General features: G+C 38.9%; 1 protein-coding gene across 1 annotated transcript; it reads left to right on the top strand.

The window, feature by feature from the left end:
- Positions 1 to 8,209: 8,209 nt before the first annotated feature.
- Positions 8,210 to 11,479, top strand: LOC140819927 (protein CYPRO4). The gene is made up of 2 exons (XM_073180206.1): positions 8,210 to 9,950; positions 11,097 to 11,479. Exons 1-2 carry the CDS (start codon positions 8,301 to 8,303, stop codon positions 11,385 to 11,387), a joined length of 1,941 nt encoding a protein of 646 aa, XP_073036307.1. The 5' UTR covers positions 8,210 to 8,300; the 3' UTR covers positions 11,388 to 11,479.
- The last annotated feature ends 5,085 nt before the right edge of the window (positions 11,480 to 16,564 follow it).

Genomic DNA, 16,564 nt, shown 5'->3' with positions numbered 1-16,564 from the left:
TCCTTCGTCTTTGATGCATCGAAAGTATAAGGAGTTTGCACTGGAGGAATATTTTTCTTGGAAAGTTCTTCACTCTTGCGCTTCAATAAAGGGATAGTGTGTGATCCGGAATTTGCTACGTCTGCCAGTGCAACTTCCTCCACTTCCTAGAAATAAGAGCCCACTGTAGTCTTTCTTTTATGACTCTCTTCTCGTAACAATTCCTCATACTCGGACACTTTGACAGCAAGTTCATAAAAATCACGGAATTCCATCCCTTGGAACTTCTTTCTAAGTTCAAAATCGAGTCCTCGTTGTGCCATCTTCACGTATTCTGATTCAGGGAGGAAATCTCGGCATCTGCTTCTCACCTTCTTGAACTTACAAATGAAATCATTGGCAGATCCCCCGGTTTTTGGACCACCCTTAACAATTCCGCTATACTAATATCAGGTACTGTCCGGAAGAATTGCGTATGGAATTGACGTTCCATATCATGCCAAGTCATAATAGAGTTCCGAGGCAGCGTTGCATACCATGTGAAAGCAGTGCTGGTCAAGGAATTGGGGAACAAACGTAACTTGTAATTAGAAAAATTCTCCAAATTTTCCAATTCCCCACACTGAATTGTAAACCTGACCACATGTTCCACGCGGGACTGACCGTCTTCCCCGGAGTATAACGTGAAGTCTGGAATGCGGTATCCTCTTGGATAAAGGTTGTCACGATCCACAATATCAGGATACGGTTTATGGAATTCTGGTCGGTTGATTGGCCTCACTCCTAGGCCATACAACTCTTGAATAACATCACGTACCATCTCAAAATCCACCACTGGAGTTTGTCGTAACTGGTAAGGAGGGTAGATTGCCCCCCGAGTGTTATTCCTTGAACCTGGCGCTGAAAATCCACGTATTCCCCCATCACCATACATCCCTGGATGTGAGTTAGGAGATGTCACAGAGAACATATTAGCAGCCATTTATTTACTGTTATTGCAATTCTGGAATTTCAACCCCAACTCCTCGTCCCTTTTGTGCGGAGGAGTATACCTTCCTTCCTTGGCAGATTTAGGAATCAGTGCCTCCCCCAAGCGGCGAATTTCCCCTGCTTGAGAAACCCCTGATCCTTGGCCTTGTTCTTTTAGCAAATTAACGTCAGTTTCTTGAAGTTCAACATTTTCTGATGTAACAGCCTCTCCTTTTGCAGACTTCCTCCATTCCTTCATTTCTGCCACAAATTCCATCATAACATTAGAGAAAGTTTGGGTCATTTCTCTGAGATCATTGCGAATATTTTTCTCCATGGCCAACATAAAGTTCAGTGGAGACCCATCACCACCAGAAACATCAATTCCTTCTTTCATAGTCTCTTCCTCGAACTGGTGTACGAGCCTTTCAACAGTCCTTCCATCTGCATCAGTTTCCTGAAAATCTTCTTGTGAGCGATGACTTTTCCCCTGTGATGGGGGAATTCCTTCCCTCTTCTCAGTACGCTTTGGAGGTATTGGTCCCACCGGGCGTGCCAACTTGTTAATCACGAAATTTGCGGGGCGTGCCAGGCATGTGTTCGTGCCGAATTTGTGAAATAATCTGATATCTAATCAAGCGTTGCGAATCTCGATTCGGTCGTAAGTTCTAACTCCTTCGAAATGGCTTCAAAGCGAAAAATTAAACTGAAGAATATAATGAAATTGTAGAGAAAATCCATTAACAACATCAAATTTAATTACGTTGTTATGAACATGAACAACATTTTAACAACAAAAGGTTGGAGGAATATGCAAAAATTCAAGAAACTTGACTGCTGGGAAATTGAAAATACACAGACTGCTAATAAGAGAATTTGAAGAAGCTTTGATATAGATTTTTTGTGTTGATTTGTCGGTGGCACTTTATGATTCCTCCATCTGCTTTTGTCACACTCCACATGGAAGTTTCCACCATATTCCACGATCACTCCACGTCTTCCATCTTGGGTAATGGATGTAACCGGCCGCAATGTTCTCACTGGGCCAACTGCAACTCCACTGGGCTTTATCTGTTGGGCTACTGCTCATGGGCTTCAAAGTGGTCTTCTTGGATTATATTTTAGGCACAACAATAATATTATTAATATGTTAAAAAATAATATTATTATTATATTATTGATACTAATAATACTAATATTTTCTTATTGATATTATTTTCGGGGCGGGTTCGGGGATGGAGATAGTAATCTCATACCCACCCCGAACTACATCGAGGATTTAAAAAAAATCTCTGAACCCGAACCCAAAATCAAAAAAATCGGAGATCATCATCCCCGTTTCGGGTTTTCCCCATGAGGCTCAAAACCCTTGGAGAAAGTTGACATCCATACTCCTTCGTGGATTCTAAACATTGTATCTCAGGATATTCCAATTTAATTTCTGAATTTTATTTCAAAAAAGAAAAAACTTAATTTGGTATCATGAAATGAAACAAGATGTGTCAGTTTTTTTTTTTTTTTTACCAACATAGTAAGTATTGTATTTAAATATCTATCTAATATCAGTATTTATCATGAGATATATTTCAATAAATGAGATATGTAAATTAAATATAATCATATTAGGATATATTCCCAAACTGTGAGACCCCGAAAACAAAATAGCATTGATGACATTTTTGTAAATAAATTGAAAAATATTCAATTTATTTTGATGGTATTTTGGTAAATAAGTTGAAAAATAATGAATTAATTTTTAAGAATAAAATATGACATATCTTGGTCATATAAAATCCAAATGATTTGAGATTTGGATATAACGTAGAAAACTCAAAGATATAGAAGTTTCATGTTTTGAGGTTTGAAAAATTGGATCGTTTGACTGGTCCAAAGGGATATACCAGCGTTAAAGTTTTAAATAGTATATATTATATTATATTATATTATTAATAATAATAATAAAATAAATATAATATTACAAAAATAAATATATATATATATATATATATATATATATATATATATATATATATATATATATATATATATATAAAAGATAAATATGCAACTACGTTGAATTGAATCTCAATTCAACAGATAGCATAGCCGAACGTGAGACGTGAGAGAAGAATAGAGGTTCAATTTTCTTTTCGATCGTGCAACTTATCGGTTTATCCAATTGACGAACCGACTTCAGTTCTGGGATCATTGACACGAGGTCTTCGATTTGAGGTATAAATTTTATATTTTTGGAGATGTTTGAAATTTGTCGATTTTTGGAATAAATCCGATAAATTGTTAAATCATACTAGAATTGAAGATTGTTGAATAGTGTATGATTTTAACGAAGAATAGATGATTATAGTGATGTTGTTTTGAATTATTCTCAATTTATTATAATTAGAGAATTTTAATCGTTGGATTGAAATTGAAGAATTATTTGCTGGTTAAATATGCGGTAAAATAACCGACAAGAAACTAAGTTTTGAATTCGGAATTGAATTATGTACTGATTTGGATTTGATATGAATTTTTGAAGTTTCAAATGATATTTGAAACTCATATTAATGATTTTGGATTATGTTATTGATTGGAATGAGTATGTTATTAATGTAGATAAAGTATTATACCGATATCTTCAGGCTACATCAACTGGAAACGAAGAATTGAGGTATGTTGCGATCGGGTAACATACGACAGATATCTGTATTACATGATATATGTCGGATTGATTTGATTGATTGGAATGAGAATACGTGTCTATATGCCTTATTTGCTGATTGACGTGGCATACATGACATTATGATTGGAATATCGATGTATAAAATAAATGTTTTGTTAACACACATCATTTGATGCATACATCGATACATGACATGCACGTTGAGCTATGATTCTTGGATACCCTGATATGATTTGATTGGATTCTGAGGTTTGTGAACACAATTGCTATGCTGGTATTATATGACCCGTAAAACATAGACATTTGTGGCCACGATGATTGGATATGAGATTTGGGATTTGATGGCGCTTTGTCGACGCTATCATACGAGTATCCCTTATTGAGGTCGGTGTGCCAGCTCGAGCATTGATTTGATAGCGATTCGTTTGATTCTGTGCTCAGTGGATGAGCATTTGACCTGATACCTCCACGACATACATGCATTGCATATCATATATCATTGTTTAGATATCTGTGGTATATATGATTGGTTGTTCCATACGGAGCTTTGCTCACCCCCAAAGGGGGCTGTTGTTGTCTTTGTGTGTGTGGACAATGACAGGTACTCTAGGATATCAGGAGGCCGGAGAGGGTACTTCTGGAGGAAGGCACATCTTGGGCTGAGGTTTATGTTTATGTCTTGTTCCCAGTATATATGTATATGTATCTATATACCGGGGCATGTCCCGAGGATATGAGTTGTTTGTATATGATTGGCTTAGATTATGTGTGGGCATGTTTATGACGTGAGATGAAATACTATTTTTAGTATTCAAATAAAATGTTTTGGGTTCATTGTAAAGAAAATTTTAAACTCGTTTTCCGTTGTAATTAATTAATCCTAATCAGATTGTATTGTAATAACGAGTAGGAGCTAAGGGCTCCACACAAACTGATACTATTATTTTAATATAAAAATTTCAAAAAATATTATGAAACCATAATTTTACTTATAATAAAAATTTAGGTTTCTTAAATTATTATACGAATTAGTTAATTAGTTATCAAAATATCTCATAATATTTGAAGAGTAGGTCTCATGTGAGACCGTCTCACGGATATCAATCTGTGAGACGGGTCAACCCTACCCATATTCACCACAAAAAGTAGTACTCTTAGCATAAAAAACAATACTATTTCATGGATTACCCAAATAAAGATCCGTCTCACAAAATTTGACCCGTGAGACCGTCTCACACAAGTTTTTGCCATATTTGAAATTCTTGATTTTTATAATCTCTAATTTCTTACATAAAAATTATTTAATATCAAAAATTATTATCAACCGAATGTTTTATAAGCATGCAATGCATGTACATATATATATAATACAATAAATGAAAGTGCTGAATAATACATTTATTTCATGACATGACTTACAAAACAACAAGATCAACTATACTCTAATCTAAATATCACAATTAAAAGATAAATATAAATTCCAAAATATATATCGAAGTACCAGTTATATTTTGAATCTAAAAATCTTCATATCAAAGTTCTATCGACATCTCAAAATTGAAATGTAGAGTGGTGCAAAGACGGGACAGAGAAGGTGGAGACAAATACGACACGCTCAGGGGCGACAGTACCTTAGGTGCAGCACTGACGAGGGCAAGTGCGATTGTGTTGTGGGCAAAGACGATGTTTGCAGTGATTTTAGGGCAATAAGGGCTCGAACCATTGACACCCAATGTGAATTTTTAACATTGGGCTCGTGCCTTGGGATCAGAAGAGGTGGAGACAGATAAGACGTGCTTAGGGGCGATGGTACCTTGGGCGCAAAACCGCAGAGGACAAAGACGATTGTGTTGAGAGGAGAGGAGTTACATTCGTTGGAAAATCTATAAGAATAAAATAAGTGTTATGAGAAGTTTGAAGGATAATCGAAGTGTTTGAAATTACCAGTTAGCCTAACAGTTCTCTAAAACTTCACCCAAATAATTTTCTCGTTAAGTTGATTTTCAACTTCATTTTTATAATGGACTAATTTTTCACTTGCTTCATCTTTACTTTTAAGAAGATACACATAAAAAAACTTTGTGATATCGTTAACAAAAGTAATGAAATATTTGTTTCCACGACGTGTTTGCACACCTTTCAAATCTATCATTGTGAATTAGATCAAGTGGTTCACTATTTCTTTTTGTTGGAAGGAGACAAATTTTTCTTTTTCGAGCTTCGGCCATGCTCGACAACATTTGCCTTAACAACAATTGGAGAAAAAAATCGTCTTTTAGAACTCATGTTGTCTTCCTCAATACAAAGTCGAACAATGATCTCTTCTACATTCATTTCCTTTCGCTTGTGTTTTAATATTTTTCGGAATCCTTTCAAGCTGGTGGTAGCTTCTCAACAATAGCGGCCACTTGTAAAGATTCGCTCAAAGTCATCCCCTCTCCGTGAATCTCGTGAAGAATCACTTGGAGTTCTTAAACTCGGCTGATAACTGACTTTGAATCCACCATTTTAAAATCTAGAAAGCGGCCTATAAGAAATTTCTTGGGCCCTACACAATCGGTTTTATACTTTCTGTCAAGGGATTCCTTTAGCTCTTTAGCTGTTTTCATTTCGTAAAACACATTGTAGAGCGAATCTACCAATTCGTTCAATACATAGTTTCGGCATAAGAAATCATAATGATTCCATGCCTCCACCGCACTAATAGATTCAACATCTCCTTCGCCCTCTTTGAGTTTAGGAGCATCCTCAGACAGGAATCTTGCCAGGTTCAGCATCGTCAAGTAGAACATCTTCTGCTGCACCTTTTGAAGTCCACACCAGTGAACTTCTTAGATTTTTCACCGTGACTAGCTGTGACAGCAACCACAACAGCACGTGGGGTAATATGAGGGACAACTTGAGGCGACACAATAGGGACAACATGACTAGTTTCACTTTGCACGCTGGTTTCATATCTGAAACAAACCACGTAATGAGTAATCTGTTTTAAGTTTGTTGCACAATATATCGAATAATAAAGTACAGTAACTTTTGTAAAAACCAATGAACTAAATGATGAAGAAAACACAGTAGATCAAATATTAAAGTAAACCAAACCGAGTTATATCTTGAAACTAAAAATCTTCATATCAAAGTTCCATCGACATCTCAAAATTGAAATGTAGAGTGGTGCAGAGACGGGACAGAGAAGGTGGAGACAAATACGACAAGCTCAGGGGCGACAGTACCTTAGGTGCAGCAATGACGAGGGCAAATGCGATTGTATCGTGGACAAAGACGATATTTGCAGTGATTTTAGGGCTATACGGGCTCGAACCATTGACTTTCTTGGTAAAAGAGATCAAATAGAATGATCATAATTGTTTTAAAGACCCAACGTACATTTTTTGCATTGGGCTTGTGCGTTGGGATTGAAAGAGGTGGAGACAGATACGACGTGCTTAAGGGCGACGATATTTTGGGCGCAAAACCGTAGAGGACAAAGACGATTGTGTCGAGAGGAGATGAGAAGAGAGGAGTGAGAGACGGATTACATTCGTTGGAAAATCTACAAGAATAAATTAAGTGTGATGAGAAGCTTGAGGGATAATCGAAGTGTTTGAAATTACCAAATAGCCTAACACTTCTCTAAAACTTTACACAATTAATTAAGAAACTGTTTTTGAAGGGGATTATACTATAATAAGATAGTAAAATAATAGATTTATTAGCCTTTTCTTCTCAAAGTTGAAGGATGCAAAGATGAGGATGATATGTTTTTTCATTTTTGTCTTCACATCAAGGAGAGCTCTCAATAAATTGAAATCATCCCATTCTAAAATTTCTTACATTATTCATCTCAACACATTCAAGTTGTTTAAGATTTCATTTCTATAATACTTTGTGAGTTGCAAATCTTTTAATATTTAGAGTAATATTCTCTTCGTAAAATAGAGATGTTGTGACCAACAAAATATCATAGAGATTTTTTTCTCTCTTATATATTGTTTTATCGTAAGAAATTTTAAAGGTTTTATTACATAAATTTTTGTGTTCATTTTATCTATATATATATATATATATATATATATATATATATATATATCTCATGTTGTTGCACCTAGAACCAAACCGAACTATTATGATTTATGAAAGATCCACACCAATCACGACTCGTTTGAACTTAAAGTTAAATCCGTTTAGACACATCGAAAATTGACAGGGTCCACTATTTCTGATCGGTTCGAAATTATATTTATAACATAAGTTAAGTAAAAAAAGTTAAATAGTTATGATATTGTAATTTCAAAATGCTTGAAAATATAAAGTTTCATGCACAAATAACGTGGAAATAAATTAATCCATCCTTATCTATTCAACAAAACAAAAACTTGTGTGAGACGGTCTCACGAATCGTATTTTGTTAGATGGATCTCTTATTTGGTTCATCCATTAAAAAATATTATTTTTTATGCTAAGAGTATTACTTTTTATTGTGAATATCGATAAAGTAAATCTGTGTCAGAGATAAAGATTCGTGAGAGAGTTGCCCATTCAATAATTGCGTACTTATTTTGAAATGCACAAAAGCTCTTATAAACAAAGATAGATTTTCAAATGCTTCATTTTCAAACTTTTCAACTCCCGCTCCTCTCTCCCTTCATTTGCACCTCCGAACGCCGCCGTAATGGGAGCCGGCCACAGCCGAGAAGATCTTGATCTCTCCGACTGTGAATCCGAATCAGAATTCCTTGAAACCGCCACTAATGAATCTGAATCGGAAGACAGCTACGGAACCCCATCGTCGTACCTCTCGGACAAGAAACGCGACCCCAAATCGCCGTCTTCTTTGGAAGATGTTGAGTCCAGGCTCAAAGCACTCAAGCTCAAGTACAATAACGTCAACAACGACCTGAGTCCCAAGAATGCGGTGAAGCTGTACCTCCACATCGGGGGGAACACCGCTAAATCCAAATGGGTTCTGTCGGAAAAGCTCGCTTCATACTCGTTTTGCAAGACTAATGCTGACGGAGACGATGATGATGGAGATGAAGAAGGATCTGAGCAGAATGACTCCTGGGTTTTGAGAATTGGGTCGAAGGTGAGAGCTAAGGTTGATGAGAATTTGCAGCTGAAGGCGTCTAAGGAGCAGAAGCGTGTGGATTTTGTGGCCAATGGGGTTTGGGCAGCCAAATTTTTTACCACGGAAGAGTATGATGATTTTACTAAGAAGTATCAGGAATGTATGTTCGAGAATACTTATGGGTATGAAGCTAATAATGAGAATAAGCTGAAGGTTTATGGGAAGGACTTTATGGGGTGGGCGAACCCCGAGATTGCGGACGATTCTATGTGGGAAGATGCGGAAGAGAATTCTTCAGTGACTCCTCTGGTGAAAACAAATGTAAGAGGGCATGATTTGACAGAGGAGTTTGAGGAGGCTGGGGTCACTGGTACCGCAATTCAGAGCTTGACATTGGGTGCTTTAGACAACAGTTTCTTGGTTGGTGACTCCGGGATTCAGGTCGTGAGAAATTATCATCATGGGATTCAGGGGAAGGGGATTTATGTGAATTTCAACGAAGGAAGGTTGAGTAGGACAAATGGGGGTAGTGGCACGAATTACATGACTCCGAGGAAGACTTTGCTGATGAAGGCTGAGACTAATATGCTTCTCATGAGTCCAGTGATGGATGGGAAACCACATTCCACGGGGTTGCATCAGCTTGACATTGAAACCGGGAGGATTGTGAGTGAGTGGAGGTTTGAGAAGGATGGGACTGATATTACTATGAGGGATATAACGAATGATAGTAAAGGAGCTCAAATGGATCCATCAGGAGCAACCTTCTTGGGTCTGGATGATAATAGGTTGTGTCGATGGGATATGCGTGATCGCAAAGGTATCGTTCAGGATATCGTGAATGAGAACACCCCTGTATTGAACTGGACTCAGGGGCATCAGTTTGCAAGAGGGACTAATTTTCAGTGCTTTGCAACCACTGGTGATGGATCGATTGTGGTCGGGTCAATTGATGGCAAGATTAGACTGTATTCGACAAGTTCTATGAGGCAGGCCAAAACTGCATTTCCAGGACTTGGTTCCCCCATTTCTCATGTGGATGTTACCTATGATGGGAAATGGATCTTGGGAACCACCGATACTTACTTGATTCTCATATGTAGTCTGTTTTCGGACAAGGATGGGAAGGTAAAAACTGGATTCGCTGGTCGCATGGGGAATAAAATCTCGGCACCGAGATTGTTGAAGTTAAATCCTCTGGATTCACACATGGCAGGGGCAAACAACAAGTTTCGCAACGCACAGTTCTCGTGGGTATGTGAGCATTTGAATTTCAGACTTCATTTATTGTTGGTGAATTTTAACATTCATATGTAGTCCTGTTTGCATTTCATTCTGTATAGTATTGACTTAGTAGTATTCTACTTGTCTTATTAAAAGCTTTTTATTCACGATGGATTAAAAGAGCTGGTTAATATTAATATCAAAATCATTCATATCATGATCTTGTTCATCACCATCATAATAATTATTGTTATCATGATTATCATCACTGTTATCATTACTGTATTGTTATTATTCTGAATATAACGACAACGGTCGTCATTGCTGTTATTGTTGTTATCAACATCATTGTTATTATTTTCTGGGTATTGACTACTGTAGATATTGAAATATTTTGGGAAGAGATTTACGGTGTTTAATACTGTCTTATATCTGACATGGTTTGATTCTGTTTGAGAGGTGCTGAATCTATAAACCCGCTAAACCATGCCGTTTTCTGGCATATGTATCAATCAAATTCTGGAAATCTCATCCTGAGACTTTTAAGTGATATTTTAGACAAGAAGAAGAGAGAAAGATGGATGATTTGTTTGTGTCATATTTGATATTGTGATTGTTACTCTTTGTTATGTGCATGTGCTTTACAGCCCATGTTGTCATTGACCTATTCAAGAAATCAAGGGTCGTATAACGATTGTGGCCTTTATCGAATAATTAACCGGTAACCCTTGATAGAGTCAGAGGGTTACTGGCTCATCCATACTTTCTTGGCTGGAATACGTATAAAGTATTAGTAAGGACTAAGGAATCTGACATTGGTGGTCTTAGTAACTTCACGAATGGAATTAATGGCTTCTTTCATAAATAAGGAATTTCTGTTAATCCCTTTTCTGTTTGCAGAGTTATGGTAATGCCACCACTATGTTGAAACAGTAGGAATACCTCAATTAATTTCCTTACTATCGATCATTTTTGGGAAGGATATGTTGTTTCGAATTACTGGCTGCATTCTAGTCTCACTAGTGGTAGACATCTTTACATTTTCTGGACGTTCAGTTCTTGGAAAATGATGACATTTCATCTTGCCCTACATCTATTGTTCGAGTTTCCATATGTTTTGTTACAGCCTTCATATTTAACTGATAGTTTAACCAAGGAACATGCTGATTCACTTAGGTAACCGAAAACGGGAAGCAGGAGCGCCACCTGGTTACAACTGTCGGAAAGTTTAGTGTGATATGGAATTTCCAACAGGTGAAGGATGGATCCCACAAATGCTATCAGAATCAGGTGGGTTTGAAGAGCTGCTACTGCTACAAAGTAGTTCCGAAAGACGAGTCTATTGTTGATAGTCGTTTCATGCATGAGAAGTTTGCGGTTAGCGACTCACCTGAAGCACCACTTGTGGTGGCAACTCCAATGAAAGTTAGCTCCTTCAGCATATCAAGCAGTAGATTGCACATGTGAACACACCTTTGCTCACACCTCATGCTCCTTATATAATTGTAGAACATTCTGTAATCGCTTGTTCGTTGCTTATTTTGATTGTTGTATTTCTACTCCATAAGTGATCATGCCGATCTGCTTATTGGGGTTTGACTGCTGCCAGTTATCTTACTGTTGTAATATTTGATAAAATGTCAGCCATCACAATTAGTAGTGTAAGCTTAGGGATGACAACGAGACGGGGGGCGGGTTTTTTATAATCATTCTCACCCTCGCTGTTATCAAATCTCTATATTCGTTTCAATATTCATTCTCACCCTCGTTGGGATCAAATCTCTATCTTCGTTTCAAAATATTAATGGGAAAGCGAGGCAGGAAGGGCGGGGGTTATTATTATTAATGGTAATATTAATATCAATAAGTAATAATAATATTATTATTATTTTCAAAAAAAAATTATATTATTATATTATTACGATTTTTCTTGTGTTGTCTTTGATGATTGTATTATCTGTACTGAATGAAGCACCTCTACCAGCTTACTTTCCTCTTGGTCTATTACTACTATAAATCAATTAAGAACCAATTAAATAGTGTTTATTTTTTGTTTTAATTTTGTGTCATAAGAATTTTCTAAATGGCCTCTATTATGTAACTTTCATTTGTTAAAAACAAATATTGAAATAACTTTGATACTTCTTCAAATTTAAGTAACAATCGGATATTTTGTTGAATATTTTTTTTGAATTTGAAATCTATTTAATGAACAAATTATAACATTAAGGATAACAAATCATACTACAATATAATAGCAACAAGACATGATTATTTTTTTTTAGTTATTCATCATTATACACTAGATAAACATCCGGAATAATGTAGTAGTCTACAAACCAAGTTAGCTAAGTAAAAAGCACCAAGCAAGACATGTGCAACATGCTTATCCTAGAAAGTATTAACAAATGAAATCGAATTATTGACCACTTGTCAAACGTTCACCTAATTTACCAACTCAAATGCTCGTTGAGGTAGTGAGCAGGCATGATTTACATTGTATAAGGAGGGTAACGAGTATACGAGACATAACACAATATTATATTTTACCCTTTAAGTCTAAACATAAAATTTTAAAAGAAATATTTCGACCCCAAAAATAGTAAACATGTAATCAAATAAAAATGTTACAAAAATTAGGAAAATTCACCGAGTGAGCGGACATCCTCCTTGCGAACCTTAAGAAACAAAATAGCAGATGGTCGCTTATGGCACATACAGAACATTAGAATCACTGGATAAATGAGAAACTTCCTAAAACAAGTAGACATTACATGTTGATGCCCCGATATGTCCCGGGCCATTGATATATCCCGGGAATTCTCGGGTCATGGGTCCCGCCCATGAGCGATGCCCGGGTCAGGACAGTAGTAAATGCAATAACTAATGCTCGTATAACAGGTTGTGGGTTTAGGACCTGGCGCCCGAGTTCTGGCACAATTACCCAAGAAGTTTTTCTCCTCTGACATCTCGATGCGAGGGAAGCATTTAATTACGTTGACTTAGTAGAGTGCACGCGGCCGACCTATCTTCCTTTGGTTAACATTAATGGGTGACAAGACAGATTGGACATGATTAGTACGATTTGACACGTCAGAACAATAGGGTACAATCAGCCACCCTATTATATTTAATGATCGCACACCCCCAAAAACGAGATCATCATTACCTCCTCCATTATAAATACCAGGTTTCGCATTTATTCATTCATTCAGATATTAATGAGCATTTAATACTCTCATTTATTACACACCAATCACCACAGCCATCACTTGGTTACATTGGTTTTCTTGCTTGAGTATTCTGCCGTCTGTGGGAAATACTGAGTTCTAAAGGCGTTGATATGGCTCCCACTAGGAGAGCTAACCAAGATACCTCTCGAGTCCAAGAGGAAAACAATACCCGTCTTTCTGGTGCGGGTGGCCCTCCTCCTAATGGCCCTCAGCCCACCATTCATTTAACTCCCGAAGAGTTACAGAAGATTATAGCTGATGCAGTTAAGATGGCTGCAACCAAGAAGGCCCCCTCTCGTCATGACAGTCATCCCGAACAGCAGCAGGAGCGACCTTTAGAAGAAGCAAGGGGGGAGGAAGAAAGGGAATCAAGTGCCGGTTCTAAATCTCCTACCGTTGCGGAAGAATTGGAAGAGTTGAGAAAAAAAGTGAAAGTATTAGAAGGGCAGGTTGGTTCAAAAGGCTGCATTCCTATTGTCAAGGGTTGCCCGTTCTTTGACACCATCGTTCGAGAACCCCTCCCCGGGCATTTCAAATCAGCAAAAATCAAAGAATATGATGGGAGTTCTGACCCGGAGGAACACCTTGCTAGTTTCGAAAATATGGCCATGCTACATTGTTATGAGGACCAAATTAAATGTAAAGTGTTCCTCACCACCCTGATAGACTCTGCACAGAGATGGTTCGAGGGATTGGTACCACAAAGCATCCATTGCTTCGAGGACTTCCAAAAAGTGTTTTTGCACCAATTTAGCAGCAGCAAGAAGTACAAGAAAACCGCTTTCAGCCTATTTGAGGTAAAATAGAGGCAAGACGAGACCTTGAGAGCATACCTCAAAAGGTTCAACTGGGTGGCCTTGGATGTACCAACCTGTGCACCCGAGACAAAAACCACAGCATTTATGCAAGGTCTATGGGAAGGGGATTTCTTCCGATCCTTGACGAAAAAATTGCCGGGGAATTTCGAGGATCTCTTGTCCCGAGCGGAAAAATACATCAATATGGAAGAAGCACAGAACCAGAAGAGAGAGGCCTTGAAAAGAGCAAGAGGGGATCGGGTCACCAAGACCGAAGATAGAGCTCCCAAGAAGAACAGCTCGGGACACTTCTCCCATGTGCCTTTGAGAGTTGCCCGAGACAGAGAGATTCAAGAATGCAGATCAGATGAAGCCCCCCTTCCCAATTCTGTGGCAAGAACCCCCAGGCCAGCACAGAAGGGGTATTGTACCATCAATAAAGATTGTGCCCACCATACCAATGAATGCCGGGTCCTGAGGAGGAATTCCAATAAACATCCTATGTCAGCGCCTCGCCCTTCGAGAGATAAGGCTAGACAGCCACCCTGGGTGTCTAGACGTCCGATATCAAATATACCATCAAAGACAATAAGCACCTCAAGTGGGAGGCGGGGAGGGGACATGAATACCCGGGAGGAGAGAATCAAACCAGCAGAAAGGAAAGATCCCTCCCCAAGTCGGGGGATAATCAAAATGATTTCAGGAGGGTCTACTGATGGTGACTCTAATCGGGCTAGAAAGGCGAGAAGTAGGAGGGAATGTTTAGAGGTTGAGGGGAGGAGGAGAGACGAGCCGGTCATAAGCTTCGGGCCAGAAGATCTCCTAGGGGTGAGCCTGCCCCATAATGACGCTCTTGTCATTCAAGCCCGGGTGGCCAATTACGACGTATTGAGGGTGTTTGTAGACAATGGGAGCTCCGTTAATGTTATTTTCGAAGAGGCCCTAGTTCAAATGGATTTACATGAATACCAGCTGGAAGCCATTGAAACTGCCCTATTCGGGTTCGCCGGCCACGCCGTATATCCAGAAGGAGAAATTGCTCTACCCTTGACCCTGGGCATGGGAGATTTGAGGAAGACTGTGATGACTACGTTCACAGTGGTGGATGCCCCGTCTTCATACAATGTCATATTGGGAAGGGCGGCCATGAATGAAATGAAGGCCGTGGCCTCAACTTATCATATTGGGAAGTGCGAGGACAGGTTGGAAAAGTTAAAGGCGATCAACCCTCTTCTTGAAGATGTTATGGAGAAACAGTCCGGGTTGACCAAAAGAAAGCATGGAAGGAAGGGAAGGGAAAAGAGTACCAGGAGAAGGCCCGAGAAAGGGAAGTACACTTTGTGGCTGAAGAAGAACAGAAAGTGGTAGAAATGGAGCCAGGGAAGAACGTCCGGGTAGCCCGGGATATCTGCACAACCACCCGGGTAAACCTCTTGCAATGTTTGAAAACTAACGTTGATATCTTCGCTTGGTCTCAGCAGGAATTGTCCGGGATCTCACCCCGAGTGGCCGAGCATAAATTAAACGTCCTCCCGGGATCCCGGCCAATTAAGCAGAAAAAACGACATTTCGGCCCGGAAAAGGATAAAGTAATTGAAAAACAGGTGGAAGAATTGCTGAAGGCCGGGCACATTAGGGAAGTCCGTTTCCCTTCTTGGCTATCGAACGTAGTTCTCGTCCCAAAGTCTACCGGGAAATGGAGAATGTGCGTTGATTTCAGGGATTTGAATAAAGCTTGCCCGAAGGATTGTTATCCGCTCCCTCGAATCGATCAGCTAGTCGATTCCACCTCTGGATGTGAACTGTTAAGCTTTCTAGATGCATATCAGGGATATCATCAGATCCCTTTAGCTTCAGAAGATCAAGATAAAGCTAGTTTCATTACTTCCGGGGGAACCTTTTGCTATGTTGTAATGCCTTTTGGATTAAAGAATGCGGGGGCCACGTACCAGCGGTTGATGAATCTGGTTTTTCAGAAACAGATAGGTCGCAATATCGAGGTGTATGTGGATGACATTCTAATCAAAACCCGGGAAGTCGCTCATTTTATTGATGATTTAGCTGAAACTTTCGCTACTCTGAAGCAGTACAGAATAAAACTTAACCCGGCCAAATGTGTGTTCGGGGTTAAAAGCGGAAAATTCTTGGGGTTCATGGTCACGGACCGAGGAATTGAGGTTAACCCGGAAAAAATCCAAACCATTGTGGACATGCCCTCTCCTCAGTCCGTCCGAGACGTGCAAAAATTGACAGGGAGAATTGCAGCCTTATCACGTTTCATTTCCCGATCTGCACACCGCAGTTACCCTTTCTTTCAAGTTCTGAGGAGAGCGCAAAAATTCGGGTGGGATGACAACTGCGAGCAGGCCTTTCAAGATTTGAAAAAACACCTGGCTGAACTGCCCGTCTTGGCAAAGCCTGAGCCCAGAGAAAAATTGTTGGTCTATCTCTCGGCCACCGAAGTTGCTGTTAGCTCCGTACTCATCAAAGAAGAAGGGACCGATCATAAGCCTGTCTATTATGTCAGTCACGCCCTCCGAGGAGCCGAATTAAGATACAGTGAATTAGAAAAGATCGCATTGGCTTTAGTAATGACTGCTCGAAAGCTAAGGCC

The sequence above is a fragment of the Primulina eburnea genome, chromosome 18 (assembly GCF_022965805.1).
Source record: "Primulina eburnea isolate SZY01 chromosome 18, ASM2296580v1, whole genome shotgun sequence".
Classification (NCBI taxonomy): domain Eukaryota; kingdom Viridiplantae; phylum Streptophyta; class Magnoliopsida; order Lamiales; family Gesneriaceae; genus Primulina; species Primulina eburnea.
This window is presented reverse-complemented; position numbering and strand designations above follow the sequence as displayed.